At 36.7% G+C, this 23,397-nt stretch overlaps 1 protein-coding gene across 1 annotated transcript in view; it reads right to left on the bottom strand.

Annotated features, from left to right (window-relative positions):
* Positions 1–23,397, bottom strand: part of ANO3 (anoctamin 3) — a 129,697-nt gene that overhangs the window by 85,486 nt on the left and 20,814 nt on the right. Inside the window, exons 3-9 of the mRNA XM_006091589.3 lie at positions 17,896–17,996; positions 14,458–14,502; positions 11,438–11,569; positions 8,308–8,414; positions 7,430–7,485; positions 4,598–4,719; positions 1,931–2,065 (exon numbers count right to left, since the gene is read on the bottom strand). Of these exons, the coding sequence (XP_006091651.1) occupies positions 1,931–2,065; positions 4,598–4,719; positions 7,430–7,485; positions 8,308–8,414; positions 11,438–11,569; positions 14,458–14,502; positions 17,896–17,996 (698 nt within the window). The remainder of the gene's footprint in view (positions 1–1,930; positions 2,066–4,597; positions 4,720–7,429; positions 7,486–8,307; positions 8,415–11,437; positions 11,570–14,457; positions 14,503–17,895; positions 17,997–23,397) is intronic.

The raw sequence follows: 23,397 nt of genomic DNA, 5'->3' as shown, positions 1-23,397 counted from the left end.
GGCAGCCAAACGACCTTCCAGATATCCTTCCACACAACCTTCCAGATAAAGCTGGGGCTGTGAGGGCCAAGCCCCTTGCACAAATTTTGTGCATCGGGCCTCTAGTGTGTGTGTGTGTGTGTGTGTATAATATGACTATTACATACATATTTTTAAAAATTCAAGGAAATGAATTTTCATGGTTCCCTCAATTGTCCTGATTACTACCCAGTGCCAAGGCCATGGTTAAAAGTTGGAACAACAACAAAAAGTGCTGAGCTTTGGATGGGAGAGGTGTTTTTCATATTTTGAGTACCACACAAGGTTGAACTTAATGATGTCCTTGTGATATATGAAGGAGAACATGCTGTTGAGAGTCTTTGGTGCCAGGGTGACTGTTACCTCTGCTGAATAATAATGTACTGATCCTATAATCAAATCTTGGGTCATTCAACTTTAACAAAAGAATCACTATTCTGATAAATGTGTGATTTTTGTTGGACCTTATTTCACAACTACTTGATATCTAAGTGATGCAAAACTATTACAATATCTGTTCCTAGAGAGTAAGAGAGTAGAAAGCAACTTTCTGTTCTCAGGGGAGCAGGCTGCTTAGAGAAAGGCTTCTGTGGGAGGAGTATTTTTTTAGACATCTTTAAGTATGTAAGGTGCCCTCATCAGCAAAAAGGAATACTCACCTCAAAGGCTGGTAGTAAAGGGTATATTAAATGAAACAACATATTTGGAAGGTCTTTGTATATTATAAGTTTTTTTTAAATTTCTTAATTGATTAAGGTATTACATATTATAAGTTTTAAAAGAATTATAACTATATAATTATTTGAACTAATGTATTGAGAGGGCATTCTAGACTTCTAAATGCTATGCAAATATAAATTATATAAAACTGTCTAATGCATTATTGAATTATTATGTGGCATATACTAGAAAGAAAAAATTGACATACACAGAAATAATTTTAGGACTTATGCAAAATAATTTTCATATAACAGTATTATTGTCATAATCAGCTAGCTAATATTAATAATAGAAATAAAGCAAAGGGATGGCCAGACATTATAAGCATGGTCATCTGGGCAGCTTCACCAGGAAGCTAAAACTTCACGCTCCCTAGGGAACCATCTATGTATTCTTTGCAGATCACTGGGGTAAGGAATCAAACAAAGGGAGAGATGGGTGCATGTGCAATAAAGTGATCTGTGGAAGGTGCTTTTGCCTGTCAGTTTAACCTGGGAAAAAGGTACTTGGATAGGGGCTAGAGCCACTGCAAACAGGCAAAATATTGGAAGGTTAAAATCCTTAGACTAAGAATTCTGTTTCTCTTGTCCTGCTCCTGCTCTCTTGTGGTCTTGCTCCCTTGCTCCATGACCCACGCTGGCGTGTGGGTTAGCACACCATGTGGCCCTAGTAGACGTGTGGCCCTTAGCCATGTAGACCCCACACGCAATGGACTGCAGTTGGGAACACAATCTAACCTGGCTAAGTGCTGGACTGGATTGCACTTTAATATGGAGCAGAAACTCTGGGCAGTGACTTCAATCCTACCTCTGCTGAAGATAAGGCTGGACTTTTTCCATGACGAGACAGAGGGGAAATGGGACCTTGGAAGAAAACCTCCTTAATTTTACATCATCAATAAAGCTTTCCATGATACCCCATCCTCCCATGGAGGCCTGAGGAAATTCTTTTTCCTGTGGCACCCCAAGAAGCCCACTTCCACCAGCCACAGGAGGGCAACCCACCAGTAACAATACTAGAGAAATTACCTTTTATATGGTGATGCTTCCCTACAAACAAAAAATAAACAAACACAAAAAACAGCAAATATATTATAGTACTATCACTTGTTTATATAGTCAGCATTATCATAAAGCTTTTGTCCAATCAGAAGAAAGGCCAACGATTTTCAACAAGTCTATTAGAAGCTTACCTTACTTGACTTGCATTCATTGTAAATATTCCATAGAAGAAAACACACAAGCCAACCAGTGCTGCAGGAATCAGCATTCCAGTATACCATCCCAGCCACGCAAAGTATAGCCCAATCTTCTCACCAAAATACAGCCTGCATGAGAAAGCAAATTTTTAGCTTAAGGCAACATAAGTGACACTATACATCGTCAGAGTTTCAGATGGACACTTGTGGCTTCCAGACCAGTCCCTTGGCAGCTCCACCTGGGCTATCTTAATAGTCATGGTTGCTAATGATTCTAATAATGGTGACATTGTTTATATTTAAACATTGTCCTCATAGGAACAATTTTATAAAATATACTTCTGTATCAAACTTAATATGGTTCATAGAGCTTTTTGCAAGCAAATTCTTGCTTTTCTCCATACTCCAAGAAGAATCCCTTTTTGTTTTCTACACACATATCTGTGCCACACCGTATTGCTTTCGCATAAATTAGAAAAAAGTCTCCTCTGTAGGTGGATGGGGAGAGCAGAAATGATTTCAGTCTCCATCAGCACCCTTGGCCAGACTCCCTTATGCTACACACAATCTGCATAATTATGTCACATCTTCCTCTACGAAGCTCAAGTCTGCAATTCCTGCAGCACGTGATTCTTTTCTTGGTTCATGCTTTGGAATATTACATTTTATCTTTATCCCGTGCCTGGCTTGTACTTACCCTTCACTTTATATCACTGACTTCCACTCCAACCCTGGGTTAGATGTCCCGCCCTTAGCCACGTTTCCGTGTCCTGAATTTATATACTGCATGACACTGACCCAGCACTCCTCCACTCCTTCCCCTTCCCGTGACTGAAAGCTGCTGAGAAGTGGACTGTGTCTTGTTTTACTAGCTCTCACCACAGGAAGGATCAAGTGAAGATAAGGGAATGAATGTATTTTATTTCCCTTCAGCTGATGAATACAGTTTACTAGTATGTGGAAATGGCAGAAGAATAACATGGTTCTAAAAACTACTCAATCACTCTTTCTTCACCAAGTCTACTGTCAATAGTAACTGTCACACCATTTCTAACGCTCTGGTAAGAGATAAAAAATTTTTGAATTCTCTACTACTAATTGGTCTCCATTTTCTTAAAATGGTTACTTAACACACAGCTTTTTTTTCCCCCAGCAGTAGTTTTAAAGCCTGTTGTTTTATAGTTCATTTGGGCAGTGATTCTTGCTGGGAAGAAAATGATCTTATTTTTTTTTTCCTTAACAAGACTTGTCTTTCTGAAAATTATTCCTTTTCTACTTTATTTTCTAGATTGTTCCAACTAAAACTTGTGTATATTCTACCAAGTGTGGACATAAGGTCATCCTCCTTTAAGCATCATTTATCTAATATTTTGATGTTTTTGTCCATTTATTTCTCCTAGGAGACATGGATCAATAGTCAATTCATTTTTTATACAATATACAATATTTTTATATAACACTAGAGGCCCAATGCATGAAATTTGTGCAAGAGTAGGCTTTCCTTCCCCCCTACTGCTGGCACCAGCTTCCCTCTGGCACCTGGGACCTTGGCTGCCAGCAGGCACCCGGGACCCAGGCTTCCCTCCGGCCACTGGCAGGCACCCAGGACCTGGGCTTCCCTCACAGCCCCAACTTCATCCGGAAGGTTGTCCGGAAGGACATTCACTCTAATTAGCATATTATGCTTTTATTATTATAGATTTTTATGTTCTACTTTGAAACAGAAGACTATTTTAATAACATGTATTGCAACAAGGCCTTTAAACAAGTATCCTTTGAAGGTTGGAGTCTTACTAATATATTACTAATATATCAAAATATCTTTAGAAGACTACACAGATAGACACCTTACACAGACAGTATTATATTGAGATTTTAATTTACACATTGTTAAAGGTCAAATAAGAGGTAACAATATTATTTGACAGGAGTACATATATTTATCTGAGTTAGATCAAAATAAAATAAATCATGAATATAACAGAATTTCAAAACTAATTCAAGTTGAGGATAATTATTCACTGGGATAAACTTCCTGAAATAGAACAGATACTGAATCTTTGTTGAAAGATAAATAAATGTATAGATGCTTTGTTGTCATTTTCCTATTTGCTCTCAAAACCATTTTCTGCTTCTTGGTTTTGATTTGTTTTCACAGGGAAGTAGATAACACAGGTTGTCTCATAAATTGCTCCTGGTTAAGTTGAGCCAGGAGGTACTGGGAGACCCCAAGGAAGGGAGAAGCCATAAACTTTTCTGCTCTCTTGGTTTTCCTCAGTGCTGTCTCCAGAGCAGCCAAGGCTTCTTCATAGCTCTACTCCCTACACTTCCACTTCGTTACAGGTAGTCTAATCATGGATTGCACAGTCTAAGTTTTAGGCCCTGAAATATACTTCATTCTATTTCCCCTTCAGCTTGAGGGTAGTTAGCAATCTTCTACCGTTGTTAATCTCTGGTTGTCTTGTTATTCCTGTTTGATTTCTCAGCTTTCCCATCCTCTGTGTAACCTATTTCCTAAATTAAATTCCCTTAATTGAGAAGACCCATAGTGGATTATTTTTTTTTCTGATTGCATCTTGATGAGTAAATAAAATAGTTTCCAATCTAAGAAAATGACAATAAAACAACATATATCTTCCATTATTGATCCATCGCCAGTACCTGATTAAATCCAGGGGCTGGTGCTTGTACCACATTCCCCAGCGTGCCCAACGCTCGTATAATAGATGTCTGTTATTCTGAGGTCCATGGGTTTTGATGGGCTGGCTACTCTTGTAGGCTCCCTGAAACAGATGAAATAAGATAAATCAATACCCATTCTCTTACTGGAATTTGAACTACACAGGAATTGCTTTTGCTTTTTCCCCCAATATAGAGTAATTAAATAATTTATTGAAAGCTTAAGAAATTGTATATTTAGCTCATCTCTGGAATGATGATGACTTTACATGTCTCTCCCTCATTAAAATATTCTGAGATAGCTCCTTTAAAATCCTTTGTTAAATTCCTTTTCTTAAAAAAGAATAGTTTATTGATTTTTAGAGAGAGAGGAAGGGAGGAAAGAGAAACATTGATGGGAGAGCTGCCTCCCGCACACCCCCTACCAGGGATCAAGACCACAACCTAGGCATGTGCCCTGACCAGGAATCAAAAGACTTAAATGTAAGACGGGAAACCATAAAAATCTTAGGAGGAATCCACAGGCAGCAAAATATCAGACATATGTCAAAGAAATATGTTTACTGACACATCTCCTAGGACAATGGAAACTAAAGAGAAAATAAACAAATGGGACTACATCAAAATAAAAAGCTTTTGCACAGCAAAAGAAACCATCAACAAAACAACAAGAAAGCCCACTGCATGGGAGAACATATTTGCCAACGTTATCTCTGATAAGGGTTTAATCTCTAAAATTTATAGGGACTTTGTACAGCTTAACACAAGGAAGGTAAACAATCCAATCAAAAAACGGGCATAGGACCTAAATGGACACTTCTTGAAAGCAGACATACAGAAGGCCAAGAGACATGAAAACATGCTCAAAATCACTAATCACCAGAGATGCAAATCAAAACAACAATGAGGTACAATGAGGTACGCCTGTCAGAATGATTATCATCAACAAATCAACAAACAAGTGCTGGCTAAGATGTGGAGAAATGGGAATCCTCAACCCTTTTACACTGCTGGTGGGAATGCAGACTGGTGCAGCCTTTGTGGAAAACAGTATGGAGTTTCCTCAAAAAATTAAAAATGGAACTCCCATTTGACCCAGTAATTCCACTCCTATGAATATACCCCAAGAAGTCAGAAACACCAATCAGAAAGAACATACACACCCCTATGTTCAGAACAGCACAATTTATAATAGCTGAGATTTGGAAACAGGATAAGTGCCCATCAGCAAATGAGTGGATTACAAAACTGTGGTAGATATACTCAATAGAATGCTGTACTGCTGTGAAAAAAAAAGAGCTCTTACCATTTGCAACAGCATGGATGGACTTGGAGAGCATTATGCTAAGCGAAATAAGCCAGTCAGAGAAGGATAAGTATCACATGATCTTACTCATTTGTGGAATATAATGAACAACATAAACTGATGAACAAAAATAGATTGAGAGACATAGAAGCATTGAACAGACCATCAAACCTCAGAGGGAAGGCAGGAGAAGATGGACCATGGGGGGCGGGGAGTTGGGGGGTAGGAGTAAGAGATCAACCAAAGAACTTGTATGCATATAAGCATAACCAATGGACACAGACAATGGGGGGAGGGGTGAAGGCCAGGTCTGGGGGGCGTGGGCAGACTGGGAAAGAGGATCATGGGGGACAGGGGGACATATGTAATACTTTGAACAATAAAGAATTTTAAAAAAAGAGAGAGAAACAAGGGAAAAAAGCCATAAAAAAACAAAAACCAGCATCCACTTGGTAAAAGATGACGCCTAACCCACTGAACCGTACCAGCAGGGCTTTAATTCCTTTTTAAACCAATGAGGTTTCTTTTAACTTAAAGTAAACTAGACTTTACTGTTTGGAATCTAAGGTCTATTAATAAACACAATAACTTTACCATCATTGAGAGAAAATGGAGTGGGGCTTCCCGGGCTCAAAACTGTACCTTTGATATTTAACATTTCTATGCCTCAATGACATTTACAAAATGGAGTTAATATCATTGTCTATCTCAAAGATTTTCTGCAAGGATTGAATGAGATGATCCATAAACAACATTTGGCTCAGTGCCAAGTAGTAAGTGCTCAACACATTTTATCTGTTATGAGTTGTGCAGTTCTGTGAATTCCTCAGGCTCAAAGGTTCCTCAGGCAAAGGCTGTAAGTCCTTGGATTTGTACACAGAAGAGTGACTAGTTCTGAAAGTGCAGAAGTGAAACCTCTAATGACCCCATTCTTATATTAAAATGCAAAGTTGCCTTAAAATTAATACAATGTGTATGCATGGGTGCGTGGGAGGGGGTTAAAACTAATTCAAATTGAATTCATGACTCAGCAGGCAAAGCCCACCACAGTTTAGAATAGGCTCTCCTACTTAAAACTAGTAGAGAAGTAATGATCAGGCAGAGAATCAAGTACCTAATGTGCTGTAGGGTTTTTTGTGGGTTTGTGTTTGATTTTCAGGTATCCCAAAGTAGTTTGCACAAACCAGGAATCTGCCCTGTTTGGGAGTGGTGTGGTTCCCAAATGGTCTCTGTGTTGGAGTAGAGGGCAGTAGCCAGAGTGGCCAAGCCATGTCCATAAGTTGCCTCCGAGGCTGGAATTCCTGATGAGGGAAAATCGCAGGAGGATTCTGGGCAGGGGAACCAGTGTAGAGTCAAAATATAATGGGGGTTTAAGAAAAGACCAGGGCCAGTCATTGATTGAACCCTCCTGGGAGAGGGAAGCAGATTTAAATAAAATAAAATAAAAAATGGAATCAAGCACTGAGCATGAGAACATTTTTTTAATGGAAATTATATTTTAAAATTACCTCATGCGGGGGAAAAGCTGCTATATATGAGCCATTGTTTATCAGTTTACAGATACCTGAAAAGAGAAGAAATCAACAGTTCTTGAGTTTGTTTAAATGAAGACTTCCTTCTGCAGCAACATACTTAACTTCAAACATTAAGTTAATTTGAAAACTGAAAATAACCCAAATGCCTTCCATAACTACCATCACCTATAAGGACAGTGAGGCTTTGAAAGAGATTGATACTAAGAGTTGAATTCTATCCTTACAACATTAATTTATGGAAATTTGCAGGGTGCTAACATACAATTTCACTTCGCTACATCATGAAATGGGGGGAATATTAATATTTACTCACATGAGATCACATGAGCCTAGAGTAACTTTTCTTTTTACTAAAAATACTTAGTCAGAAAATTGGAAGAATTCCTTACCCCTTAACATATCTGAAAAGAATATTTATTAGTGTTGAGAAATCTTTGAATTATTTCATTTTTAATAGATGTATTATGTGGATGTAGCCTAATTTATTTGTCAGTTCCTAATGATGGACAGTTAACATAAATCTAGTTTTATTATATTACAAAACCACAATGAACAAATGTCTTTGTATATTGTTATTAAAAGTCTGATTATTTCCTTGGGATAAATTTCAAGATTACAATTTCTGTTCTAAAGTGTTTGCACAGTTGGCATTTTGATACATATGGCCAAGTGTTCTTCAAAGATTTTGTTTTGTTTTATTGAAAGGCTGAAAACAGAATGTTTAGAGTTTGTGCTCAATGTGTTATATATTCATATTTAATGCATGAAGGCAAAACTTCAGTCAAATATTTCTGGGTAATATCAGTAACAGCAAATTCAACTTTCTCTACATTTTCCATTAGCGTTCTTACCCACTTTTGATATTCCATTTTCATATTTGGTGTGCTGAAGCATGTGGTAGACTATCCTGCTTCGAGTAGCATTGCTGAAGAAGGTGTCCTTATTGTTTATTATGAAGCTGTTAAGATAAGGGCATCCATTTTAGTATTCAGGGCAGAGCACAGAATCCAGCAACAGTAACAACTTCCTGGGAAGTCATCCATCTGTTTTCTCTTTTAAACGAATGCATGTGAAGTAGAGCAAATCAGAAGAGAAACCACCTTCTTAAAAAGATCAGTTGGCAGAGAAAAATAAGCATAAATCATACAGAGCATTATCAAATATGCACTTTAATATCGTTTGGTTTATAAGAAAGCCTGGATGTCCTCATATTAGTTGTTTGGCATCGAACGAGGAGAGAACAGAGTTTCCATGGGCTCCCATCTATTTTAATTATGCAATGTAATTTCAAACAGAGCACATTAAAAATTCATGTAATTCCCCATGCCATACAATCCAAGCTAGCTTTTTTGTTTATAAAACATTAGCGGTGAGCAACAGTTCTTCCTTCCCTTCATGCCCTATTCTGTCCCTACAAAGGGAGGGTTGCAAGGAGAAACTGCCTAAGAGTCAGTGATGAAAAGAGCAAAAGGGAGATTCCAGGCGGGAAGGAAGGGTCTGTTTCAGCATTTACTTTATGATATCCTGGGAGCCTCAAAGAAAATGGAAGTGTCCTGGTCCTCACTCAACTGCTGACAATTTTTGTTTCAGTTGCTTTTTTGTGTGAATGATAAACCACCATTTTCTCAGACTCTTAGATCTGAAGTATTGGGTCGTCTATGGTCCTTGATTTCTTTTCATCTATATTCAAACAGTTGCCAAACAAAGTAACTTTTAGAACTAAACTGAGTCTCTCTTGGTTTCCATACACATCTTGCTTTGGATCTCATGGCCTCTTGCATAGGTTATGAAAAGAATGCCCTCTTTACCCCTAATCAGCCATGCAATTTCTCACCTGATTTTTAATGCACAGCTCTGACCTCTAGAGGGCTCCTACTATTAACCTGTCAGCAGCTCTCCAATATCATTTTCCTCGGAGGCTCTCTATTCTTGCATTTCAACCTCCCCCCTTGGTTTTACTTATAGGTCTGGCTTCTTGTATCTGTTAGTTTGTCAAAGTGTAGAACTTATCACCTCGGAGTCCCATCTTTTTTACCTTGAGATTTTGCTCTGTTTCTCATATCTGTTCCCCTACTCTCACCACCTCCTTCCACATTTTTAGTGGCTTGAAAAGAACTAGCTTTTCATAAAAGTTTCCTGGGTCTTCTCCTCTGGATGTAGCTTCTCCCTCTTTCTTACAAAAATGTGCATTTTACTTGTCACTCCTAATGCATTACTTTTACTCTGCCCTGTATTATGGTAATCTGTATACCTGTCCATGTTATTAGACTCAGAGCCCCTCCAATATTCTGCTATTGTGCTTTTTATTTTTGTACTTAGATGCACCGAGTTAACAGTTCTGTGTCCTGTTAATGATAAGAATCAGAAGGAATATCCACCAAATATTTTACCATCAGATTGATTCAGAATTCCCTGAACATATTTTTTTAGCAGATAAATTCCTTTTCTATGAAGGTACATTACAAATAAAGGAAACAGATAATGTAGAAGTAAATAAATCAGTTACATAATTTCAGAAATTGCTATAAAGAAAAATGAAACTGCCTAATGACATAGAGAATGACTGGGGCAAGGGGACTATAAATAAGATTTTCAGAGAAGGTCTCTCTGAGCTGGTGACTTTTGAGTGACAGCTGAAAAATATAAGAAGGGATATTCCATGTGAAGATCTGGGAGAAGAGCATCTTAGCAAAGAGAACAGCAAGAATAAAGACTCTAAGATAGAATTAAGGTTGAGCTTTTGATGGGTGAAACCAAAGCATGTGACCTGAAAGTCAGTAAATGGTGTGGAAATTGTAGAAGATGAGGTGATAGTGTTGGGAGGGACCACAGCATATATGGTCACATGGTAAAAATGTGCATTATATGATAAGTGTAAATGGGAGGCCATTGGGGTGGTATTAAGCAAGACAGTTTCATGATCTAATTGATATTTTTCAAAGATCACCTTAGTTTCTTGGGTTCAAAGAGAAATGGCAGGCTTTTTGTTGTTTTAATTTTTGTATCACAGAGCCTGAAAAAGTATGGCAAAAAGCTAAAAGTCGATGTCTTTCTAAATTTGGAATTCATTTGGATTTACACTGCTGCCTCCACTTCTTAGCTGGAATTAAAAAGAATGCTTCTAAATCTGCCTCTAAGAGTAAATAATAACATAAATGTTTGGAAAGGGGTTTCCCATTGATTACTGGTTCTGTTACATGTTTAGTGGCCAGGAATTCTGGTTCATCCTGCCTCTTAACATCCTACATCCCAGAAGATGTCAGTTCAAAACTGCGTATAGCAAATTGATCTTGCAGCTATAAACCTACTGTATACTGTGCATTTCTCCATCTTTATGTTTGTACTATTGTGTTTAATTATTAACTTAAGATTTTTGTCTGACCCAGTAGCCTGGAAGAACTGTGAAAGCAGAGACTATATCATAACCTCATTCTGAGTCATGTAGAAACTTAATAATTGAATAAATAAATGAGTAGAGATATGTTGGTAGTTAGACAAATAGATAGGCTTGTAAAAATTGCTAAAATATTCATATTCACCTTAGTTTAATAAAATTATACTACAATAGATTAAATTAATATATACAATTAATTAAGCATAATTATAAATATAATTTAATTAGAAAAATCCATTATTCAAGGATGTTATTTAATAACAATTCTATTATTATCATCATTTTTGTTACTTTAACTGAGTGACTTACTAACCATAATAATTATTTTGAAAGAATTGGGAGCTAGCTCAATCCATGAGTTTACTAGTACAATTAATCATTCATTACTGGAATGTCTCCACAACAGAGTTGATAATTAATCACGTTCACTGAGTTTTATTCTAAGTGTGCATTTTAATAAAATGATACATTCTCTGACTTATTTGGAAGACAATGGAACTGGTCCCAGCTATGTTTATTCTATCAACAACTTCCAGATAAAGACAGATACTAAGGCAGGTCATGGGAGAAAACAGATGGGGACTCACTGGTGAATCCGCGCACGGCTGAAGGGGCCAGTGTAGCAGTCTGACTCCTCCAGGTCTGGAAACGCTGACTTGTCCAGAACCATTGGGTTTTGGGACATCCATTTTTTGAGTCTTCTAAAATAATTGTGCATACTGGAACAAAGCCACATTTTAGAATTAGATTAGGTTGCATTCCAGAGTCATGCCTACCTTCCACTGCCATTCCAAAAATGACTTCTCAAAAGACATAAACACACTCACAACCACACACATGCAGGAAAGAAATCTGAATTAAAAGGTCAAAAGAACTTGGTGAGAGCCCCAACTGTACCACACCAGCTAGGAAGGTTGGGGGATGAGTCCTGGGTGGTGGGGAGCAGTGAGGACGGAGTCATTGATTTTTCCTGATCTCCACACAGACATCTGTTGCTATTTTAACATGCAGCATTTTGCCCTTCCGCAAGTCTCTGTAAGAAAGATGCCTGTTTATCAGAAAACCCACAATGTGTTCTCCTGCCCTGAAGGGTCATTTTGAAGATGCTTTGTTAATTGAATGCGAAAGTGCAGTGCCAAATGATAAATAGCACCAATAATAAAACTGTAACTATTGCCTATCAACCTGTCTGGAGAAACGATGAACTTCAAAAGCTGGATAAGTGCCTGTACATTAATTATCCCCTCATGTTTATTGGCTAAAATATCTTTGCACAAAACACCTTTCCCACTTCAAGAAAGAATAAGCACAATTGAATCAAAGTACTCATGATTAATTTTTCCCCTCTTTCCAACGATCCACAAATTGGTTTTGTAATTTTGTAACAATGATGATCACCCCCTCCACACACACACATCTTAATTTTCTACAAATGTATTTTTAAAAAAAATCTAGATAATTCATTTTCTCAATTGAAAGTCTAAATTAAAGCAAATAACATGATATTCTTTTTTCAGTTTAATATGTAATATGTTTTCATAATCACCTTTCCTATTTATTAGCTACCCACCCCACACACATCCACAAAGTAAAGGAACATAGAGAATATTTGTGAAAAGTAAATTGTAAGGAGGTTTGTGCTTAAAGGACTTTATGGTCATTTGAAATAACTTATAACTGATTTTTTATTTGTGCTTAAAGGACTTTAATGGTCATTTGAAATAACTTATAACTGATTTTTTATTTCATGAAATAAAAAAATACAAAATATAATAAACATAGGACACACAGTAGAGTTTTCATTTTCTAGTTTACTTTTAAATTTGACCGAAATAGAAACATTTTTTCCCACTACTAAAAATGTGCCCTGGTTGGGTGTTGGGTTGCTTGGAACTTTGTCCTGTACACCAAGAGGTGGTGGTTCGGATATGGTCAGGGCACATACCCAGGTTGTGGGTTCAATCCTGTCTAGGTGTGTGCAGGAGGCAACCAGTAGATGTTTCTCTTGCACATCTATGTTTCTCTCCCTCTCTCTTTCTCTCCCTCCTCCCTCTAAGAAAAAACAATAAAAATATTATAAAAATGAAATGTTTCTTTAGGATTTAATATACACAGATTTATTAGCCATTCTAAACACACTTATGCTAAAACTAAATTATGACAGTACTACATAAATACACATCCGTTGCTATTTTAACATGCAGCATTTTACCCTTCTGCAAGTCTCTGAAAGAAAGATGCCTATTTATCAGAAAACCCACTAATTACACAGCAGAAAAATCTCACTAATTCTATAGAGCACATGAAAACAAACCCAGACATTTAGCAACATGTCCAACATTGAGCAGGCACATGCAGAAAAAAAGAAAAACCTGCAGTTGTAAATTTATAAATTACAATATTCCAATGACTTTGGCTTTATTATGCAAAAATAACTTCGGAAATTTGCTACACAGACCAGGACCAAATAGGAACAAGGGCAATGATCAAAGCCCATTCTAAATCCAAGCATGCTAACTGGACAACAAAAACCTGACTTGGCTGAAGATCATCATTAACAATCGTTTTTAAAAAGAGTGATTTGAATACTGGTTCCTTTAGTACTTTTTTAATATTATGTCTCCCTCCCCATGATTAACTTATCTTGTTACCAATCCTGACCACATCTATAAGACACCAATATTCCCCTATTTTAAAACTGAATTTTTTTCTATTGTAAAGTTCTAAATTATATTCAGCCATTTTCTTGGTAAAAGAACTAGATTTACTGAATCCTTTCCTAAAATGGACTGATATTTGCACTATATGCTTCTGGTTTCTGTCATCTGACTTGTAACATCCTGCAATACTATTCAATAGAGCATACTCTAGCACATTCACATTTTGTTTTTGGTAATTGATTATTTTACAACGAACAGAAAAACAGCCAAGTGTAAGGAGCCTTTTGTTTTAGTATTCAGTAAAGGCAAAATCATTTCCTCTAGTGAAACAGGGTCAGGCATTCAGGTGGGATAATTTCTTCTCTTTCAGGCTTGTAGTTTGATTAATTCCTTTGTCATAGCTACTTTTACCCAAATAGGCAAGAGATGAAACACTTTGAAAAGAAGTTTGTTTTAATGCTAGGCTAAGAAAGATTCAGGTGGTGAAATAGAGTAGGTCTTTGATTGAAAATGTGCTGCATGGCTATTCGATTCATCACTGTAAATGCTGGTCTTTCCTTTACCACCTGTCAAATAAGAGATTTGGATCATCTGATCCAGAAGGTCTCTGTTGGGTCTGTTGTATTACTCTACTGGGTCAAACATTTACCTATAAATCTGGTTTTATAACTATCTCTAAAAGTAAAATCTCCTAAAATGGGAGATATAATTGCAATTATGTCAAGTGAGGATTGCAAGAATGTCAATGGTGCATAAAAAAACATTTACCTGTTTTTAAACATTGTTAAATTTGGCACAAGTCATTTTTGAAATCTCTTAAATAAATCAATAAAGTGCGTTTTTTCCCCCTAAAATTTACAACTGCTGATAAGGGTAATTGAATGTATTTCTATCCCCCCCTCCAAATAACAAATTAGTCATAAACAAATTAGGCATCACCCACCAACCTGCCCGTTGATTTGCTCCGTGGGTCAGTGTAGTAGGATCTTTTCCTGAAAAATAAAAACATCAGCTGGGGAAAGTCAAATGAAAATAGTGAAACCAGTGAATGACAACATTCAATTATATTGAGCATTTCAATATTCCAACTTCCAAATGCTTCAGAAAGACATAAAATCAGCCAGTATAGTAGGACAGACTGTGGAATCTCAGATAGAAGGCAGAGGTGGGTGGATGGGTGGGAAAAGAGTAACCAAATAATTTATATGCAGATATATATAACCCATGGACACAGACAACAGTGTGTTGAAGGCCTGGGGCAGAGGACGGACTAGAAGAGGTCAATGGGAAAAAAAAGTAACATCTGTAATACTTTCAACTTTAAAGATAAAATTTTTAAAAGTAGAAATAATTCTGAATTTACATTGTTTTAATTTCAGAATCTAAATTACTAATAACAAAATCACTTTTATAAATCAATAAATCACTTTAGAATTCTGATTTTTAATTCTATTTTTTAAAGGTTTCACTTATTCTACGCAATGCATATTAACTGGATCATTTGTTATATGAAGTCATCCATCCATTCATCCATCTATACAAGCATATATGTAATGAATATTTCTGATTTTGCAAGGAATAATAAGGTATAACCTTTAAAGATTTGGAAAATAAGGAGGGTCTTTCCCTCAAAGAGCTTCCTTTACCATTGAGGAGACAAGTGGTAGTTACAATGAAATGTGACCCTGCAGGATAACAGTGTGCTGTGGACGTTCCCAGGAAGGGATCCCAATCGGTTTCTGTAGACGGAGGAGAAAGGAGAATGGAAGGCTTCCCGGAGGATGTGTTGTCTGTGTGGAATCTTGAAGCATGAGTGGGAATAGTCCTCTGAGTGAGTACTGGGGGCATGGCTTTCTGGCCCGCATATGAAATGGTTATGGCAGCAAGAACAAATGATGTTAAGGTTCAGGAACTGCGACTAATTTGGTAATCACTGGAGTATAAATTGCAAGTTGAGGATCATTTATTGACTGTACTATTTGGGTACAGAACTTTATTTTTTCCTTTGAAAAGAGTCTGCTAATTTCCACCTTGCATCAAGAGAGCATTTATCTACCTATCGACCCACCTATGACAACAACCACTCAAAATTAACCATAAATAATTATCTCAATACTGTTTCCAACCAGTGTTTCACAGAGCCAGGTGGCCACATGTGGAGATGACTGTGGGGCCGAGTGAGGAGGGCAGTCACATGGCTGGGACCCAGGACCCCCTTCTCCTGTCAAGCAGAACTACTCCACTTTGATCTGTTCTACATATTGGGCTTCCTGTATGTTTGTGTCATTTTATTTTTTGAGTAAAGTATCTTTTGCATTCAAAAAGTGATCAGAATTTAATCCTAATTGTGATTAAAAAGGAAGATTGTTCTTCCATCTAGAAAGAAAAGATCGTTCTTAATAATTTTTAAGTATTCCCCCAAATTTTCTATATTTAAAATATTTGTGGGAGGAGAAGCTTGAGGAAAAATGTAAGGTTGACCCCATCTGGGAATTCACCCTAAGAAGCTACAGGATAACTGAATCATCCTAAAATATGTTTGAAACTTTTAATGTGAAAGTGGGCTAAGAATGAATAGGAAACACCTCTGAATCAAGAGAAAAATAATGAAATCAGGACTTGATATTTCTAGACTACAGAGGAGACAGATTAAGTCCTTCCTCATAGAATAAAAACTGGGAAATGTAGATTATTTTAACTCTCTGAAATATTCTTGGTTAGTTTTAAAACATTAAGTCCAATATGTAGGCCATATTTACTTTGGACAAATAATCAAGTAAAGAATTAGCTAGAAAATATAGTACATACAATTCTGTACACACATTCAAGCTGAAAATTAGATAAATTTCTCAAAATTCATGTTTATTCAATAAGTTAGCTGAAAAATTTGCAGATAGGTTTATAATTCCAATATAATTTTCCTAAATAAATTTGCAGCTTTTCTTTGTGGAATGTAATATGTACATTTCAACACTGAATAAATACATAGATTAGCCAAACATAGCTAACATTTTTATGCATAAATCCTTAAAAAGAGATATGTATGTATTTTTTCTATTTAAGTTCATTGTTATTCTTGTACATTTTAATTTTAAGACAGTATACTAGTATATGTTCTTAAATGTGAGAACACTTGCCTAGCCATTGTGGTTCAGTGGTTGAGCATCAACCTATGAACCAAGAGGTAATGGTTCTATTCCTGTTCAGGGTACATGCCTGGGTTGTGTGTTCAATCCCAAGTGGGAGGCATGCAGGAAGCAGCCAGTCAATGATTCTCTCTCATCATTGATGTTTCTCTCTCTTTCTCCCTCTCCCTTCCTCTCTGAAATCATTGAAAATATATTTTAAAAAAAGATGAAAATTTCAGACAACATCAAGAAAAAGAGATGGTAAACTGCATAGGTTTTATGGTTTTTATATTTCTTTCTTCAGATGTATCAGAACTCTTCTTTTAAATGCACCATTACCAGAAAATAAAAAATTAATATCATTTTTTAAAAAGTGAATAGCATAGTTCTTAAGGATGTCAGCACTCTTAACAGAGTTGGCCTCTTTCATGTTATCAGGTGTGAGAAATATCTCCATATTTATGACTTGCACCCTTACTGTTCTTTCATTTTTATTATCTAGATGCCTGTTTTAATGGTACCTTGTTACTGTGAACCTTTTAAAACATTCTTAGCAGCTGAGAAAGCACATTGAGCTCCAAATAAATGTAAATATTCATATCTTCAATGTGAGTTAACACTTTGTGCATAGTAGGAACACTGTTGAATTTTATTTTGAGAAACGATGAAGGAAGGTGAAACATTTTGCATATAATACAAGATATACAATATCAGAAAATATGTCTGCTCACTATTTGCTAACCTATAGGAAGGACTGAAAAATCTTTAACTGAGCAGGCATCTTATTACTATTTTCCATTGTTACTGAGGGCAGAGCTAAGAAACCATCTGATTGAATTGCACCTAAGGGATGATTCTTGCTAACCAATATCCAGAGAACACTGCACTTGTATACATAAGGATGGTACATTTTACACTGCCTTCCTTCCACAAAAACAATAAGAGTTCTATCTCCTCACATGAAATAAGAAGTGAGATTGATCTTGGGAATTATGTTATCAGTTATAATTTGAAAACGACTGTTTTTCTCTCCCTCTAGGCAAGTCCACCTAGCAATGATATAAAGTATCTAAGGAAGCAGAAAGTTTACCACATTAGAGAAAGATACCAGAAAAGAGAAAAAGTGTCCAAGATTATCCAACCTTTGGAAGAAAAAGCATTTCCCTTGTCGAAATGGTTACATTTATTGCCCTAAGGTTTTGCAAAATGACCAATCCTAATATACACTTAGAGAGATGAAATAAAATTGGAAAGTACCTGAAGGGCATCCTGATATTCAGCCTCTCTGCATACTTGCACAACGTGTCCCATGGAATGTGAATTTTAATAAACATGATATCAGCATTTGCAACGGCTGGCTGCAAAGAACAGCAGGACAGGCACCATTACTGAGAGTCAGAGCGGGTGATATTATGGGACAATTTGATTTGAGAGAAAAGAACATTGTCCTCTTGTCGATACATGTATCATTGTCATGAATTTAAAAGTAATTTATATGAAAAGCACTTCTTAGTGCATACAAATCTTAAGTAAAAATCTAATAATGAATTATATACAAGGAATAATCATGATATGAGTTAGTGCATTTTCTTATGTTAATCATTATCAAAATCCAGAATCCCCAATGAGAAAAATTAGGACCCAATTAGGAATCTAAATTATTCTTGTTGGATACTTTGTCAAGTTCCTCTCTTTCTTGCTCACAAGTCATTCATTAATTCATTCACTGATTCTTTGAGCATATTTTATTGAGTAATTACCACTTGCTCGGTACTATAGAAATCCTGGTGGGGGAGGGGAATGAATATAAATCATACAAGTCCATTATCTTACAAAGGTGTCAAATTTGCAGACTTACTCTAACCTTTCAGTCTACTTTTTCCCATATCAAGAGATCATAAGAAGTTGAGTGTCTTTGATCTAGACAAGGGTTTTTAAAACAGAGTTAGGTGTGCATCTAATTTCTCAAAGGAGCTTTTAATGAAAATGTGTACCTTGGCCTAATTCTTCAGAAATCTCAAAATTGGATCCCATTGTTCTGAATATTTTGCTCATATCATTAACAAAGAACCAGATACCTCTTTGAGACCACTAGTCATCAAGATTCTTAGATGTGGTTCAATCGTCTAAAATAAGTCTATTAATAACTGACTACTCTGGTATTGTATATTATTCACATTCATATTTTGCTTTAAAAATTAAATCTAGACAGTTATTTTCTGAAGCTCCTACTGTATCTGAGGACCACAGAGCTAAGAAAAAGTTTGTCACCTTGTGAGTAGTGAATCCCACAGGGCTTCTCCTCCATGTGATTGGAGGCGCTGAACACAGATAAAGGAAGAACTGCTATCTGTTCCCATTTAGACACAACTGCCAGGTTAGACACAGTGGGACTCCATTCGGTTAGCATTGTTCATTTGAATTTCAATTAGATGGAACTTCTCAAGAAACATACCAATCTTAAAAACTCTAAAGTATGGAAGATATTTATTGGTTTAATTTAAAATCATATAGCTCTTAAAATGAAACTGTAAAATTTTATATTCATCTACTCACAAAGCCCTCTATTTTAGATATGGCTAATTTCACAAGTTTGCCAGAACAATATTTCTGATTTATATTAGCAACATTTTTAAACAGGATTATTCAAAAGCAATGAGACATTCATTGGGTTAACACTCTGATGTAGAAGGCAGACTCACCACTGATGGCATAGGGCAGGCACTGTCACAGACTAGCATTTGCCAAAGTTTGTTCCAAAGAGTACAGTATTATGAAAGAAAGAGGGGTGTGTGTGTGTGTCTGTGTGTGTGTGTGTGTGTGTGTGTGTGTGTGTTTGGGGGGCATATCCAATGGTCAAGTTTGTTCTAGGTTTCTTAATAGAAAACTTGTGAGACAATTTAATATGCATGTAGTTGCTAAAAATATACAAGTTGAAAAAAGTAATCTGAATGTCCAAAAATTTGGACCATGATTTTTTTTCTCTCTCATAGCTTATTGAGGTATTTTGCAAATCACCATGAGAAAAGCAGTAAAAAATACTTTCACCTGAGTACAATTTCCAAGGACCTTCCATACTTTGCATATGTTTATTTTAAATAAAAGTAAAGAATGAAAAGGTACGAATGGATAAATGTTCAATAAATGAATGGATGTAACTTGTTTTGAGTACATTCTTTATAACTTGTACCTAAGCATGAGATAGGGGAGATAAGAAAGCAATTACTAAGCCAGAATGATTCTGGAAGAGGTGCTACATGAGGAATCAAATTAGCATCATGAATAGATGGCTTAGCACTGATTATTAATTTATTCCAATCAACCTTTAAATGTGAAATAATCTAATGCACCTGAAGGGGTGCTTTAGAAGGATGTTTCTGCATTAACTCTATCTATCACCAATGAGTAAAATGTCAAGCTAACTGCGCACACAGAGCAAGGACATTTCTAATTTTGTATGTCTTAATATTAGATATAGATCTTTTCAAGCAGCATGAACTATCTTTTTTTTTATAATTCCCTCAACATAATTTCTCTTTTTTTATACCTTTATTTTTTAAAAAAAGAGTTTCACTTTCTTGTAGCTACTGAGCAGGTTTTGGTGAAGGGATGGGGTTGGCATGGAGAAACATTACTTTCTCCCTTGCAATCAAAAGCTCGCAATCTGGCACTATTCTGTGTGGCTCTGGGGAAAGCAGGCTTTTCTGAAGGAACAAAACACCAACTGCCCTCACACTTCACATTATTATTTAATTACTAGTGGCCCAGTGCATGAAATTCGTGCACAGGATGTGTGTGTGGGGGTTCCCTCAGCCCAGCCTGCACCCTCTCCAATCGGATATCCCTCTCACAATCTGGGACTGCTGGCTCCTAACTGCTCACCTGCCTGCCTGCCTGATCGCCCCTAATTGCCCTCCCCTGCCAGCCTGATTTTGCCCCCAACTGCCCTCCCCTGCCGGCCTGATTGCCCCTAGCCCCCTGCCAGCCTGATCACCCCTAACTGCCTCTGCCTTGGCCCCCATCACCATGGTTTTGTCCGGAAGAAAGTTGGACATCCAAAAGATGGTCAGTTGACCCGGTCTAATTAGCATATTACCCTTTTATTAGTATAGATAGATTATATAGGAGAGGATTGCTTGTGACAGGCAGAAAGGGGACACTAAAGTGGTGAAAATGGGGGGAAAAAGCCTTTTTCAGCAGGTGGAGATGCTCTTGGTAGACAAAAAAACATAATCCCTATATTTGGACTTAGAGCCAGTCATATGCACTATACTGCCAAACCAGTCATTAAAAAATTGAACTGCTTTCTTACACCTTACACCAAACAGCTTTTGCCCTTAAAACCTCTCCTCAGCCTCCACCTTGATTTCTGCCTTCACAGTTCACCCAGATTAAGTTCTGATTGGTCGGTTTCTGTGCTAGTCAGCGTCAACAGCTCCGCCTCCTAGGCAGCCATCTTGTGAGGGTGTGAGGATTAATTAGCATATTACCTCTTTATTATATAGGAATTCCATCCAAAATTCCCAAGAGGTAGAGCATTCACTCTTGAGAGAGGAGGAAATTTAAAAATTGTTTCTATAAAGTCACTCTGGCAAGTTGGTGGCAGATAACTAAAATAAAATAAAATGGGTTTGCTCGTGGTATTAGGTATAAGATAAAGACAAATTTCTGATATATTCTGGGAATGTATTTGGATAACAGAGAACCTACGCTGACAGGTACAGATCACGTACCTATTTATCTATGTGACCTTCAAATATGCATCATATCTGTACATGATATGACTATCTAACAACTGTTCACATCAACATACAATTTAATAAGGATATGAGACCTATTCAGTGCCAGGCTCTATGCTTAGCTCTATTAAATATAAATTTAAAAAATGAGGACTGTTCACTAAGAAATAATCCCAATTTTTTAGCTAAAAATCCAACCTTGCAGACATTTCACCACTTCAGTGTCCCCTTTCTGCCTGTCACAAGCCCTAAATGCTTTCAATAATATTGATTAAAGTTAAATTGCCACCAAAGGCCATAGCTTTTAATAGTAGAAACTTTGACAGAAAACAAATGTTTATGATAATGCAAATGCTCAGTTTGGTAGTTCAAATAACTGTATTTACAAAACTTTTAGTCATCAGTAAAAGTGATAAGCTTTAAACTAAATATATACTTAGATTCTATCTTGTCATCATAGAGGTAAGTTTCTTTCTACGTCTGTTTGCTTAGAAGGGCTGTACACTTCTTCATGATGCTGCTGTTTTTTAATAGTGTGGCTGGCAGAATTCTAACAAGTTCTCCAAGATCCTTGTCCTCTGTGGCTGTCCTTGTCCCGTACAATCCTGGGGACATGTGAATAGGATGGGATATTCATTCTCATAATTGGGTTTGTTATATGTCACATTTGCTGTTAAGAAAAATAGATGATCCTCCATGGCAGATGAGCCCCTAAAAGGAACTGAACTCTTCCTGGCAAGAAAGACTCAAAATAGGAGAGGGACACAATGAAGATTCTCCATCATTGGTTTTGAAAATGGAGGTGGGGAGCCATGTGAAAAGGAATGAGAATGGGTTCTAGGAGCTGAGAACAGTCCCTGTCTGACAGCCAGCAAGGAAATGGGAACCTCAGTTGTACAACCACAAGGAATCAGATCCTACCACAACCACATAAACTTGAGAATACCTGGAGCTCCAGGTGAGAATACAGGCTAACACACTGATGTAAGTCTTGTGAGAAACTGAACTATGTGTTAATAAGTGGCTTTTGTTTTAAGCTGCTAAATGGGTGGTAATTTGTAAAGCAGCGATAGGAACTCAATACAAACAGTATTAAAATATTTTAAATTGAAACCTTAAGGCAATCATTTGTATGATATAATGTTAAAATGCTTTTTATAGAGATATGTTTTTGTTCACTCAAACTGCATTTGTCACAGCAGGCTGATTTTTACACACTAACATTGGGATAATTCATCGAATCCTAATTAACTCAACCATTAAAAATCAATGTCATTACTTTTAGAATTAGAAACATAAGTGAAGATAAACCTTTTTCAAAAATATCTTTGACAAGAAATAGTTGTAGAAAATTGACTTTAAAATATAATTCAGAAATCTTGATTTCCCTTGTATTATACTTGATATTATAACTATTACTAGATCTTCCCTTCCACCCTTACCCAAAGGCCTTTAATTTTTTTTATCTCATCTCTCTCCTGTTTCCTTAATCTTTCTATCCCTTCCCTTTCCTCCTGCCTCCCAGACAGTAGAATAGTATTCCACACTAAAAAGAAAGGAGCTATATGCCATGAAAATACACGAAGGAAATGTAAATGTATACAACTCTGTGAAAAATGCTACCTGAAAAGGCCATGCACTGTGATTTCACTATATGACATTCTGGAAAAGGCAAAACTATGCAGAGTAAAAAGATCAAAGATCATGAGTGTAGAAGAGATCTCTTCTTTCAACATTTCATTTTTCCTTTCATAGGGATTTGTACTTTATATAGGTACTAGTAGCCCGGTGCACGAAATTCGTGCATATTAAAAGGGAATTAATTGCCCTAACCAGTTTGGCTCAGTGGATAGAGCATCGGACTGCGGACTCAAGGGTCCCAGGTTCGATTCTGGTCTAGGGCATGTACCTTGGTTGCGGGCACATCCCCAGTGGGGAGTGTGCAGGAGGCAGCTGATCGATGTTTCTCTCTCATCGATGTTTCTAACTCTCTATCCCTCTCCCTTCCTCTCTGTAAAAA

This window comes from Myotis lucifugus, unplaced genomic scaffold (genome assembly GCF_000147115.1).
Source record: "Myotis lucifugus unplaced genomic scaffold, Myoluc2.0 scaffold_92, whole genome shotgun sequence".
Classification (NCBI taxonomy): domain Eukaryota; kingdom Metazoa; phylum Chordata; class Mammalia; order Chiroptera; family Vespertilionidae; genus Myotis; species Myotis lucifugus.
The sequence above is the reverse complement of the archived record's forward strand: the minus strand, read 5'-3'. Positions and strand labels throughout refer to the sequence as shown.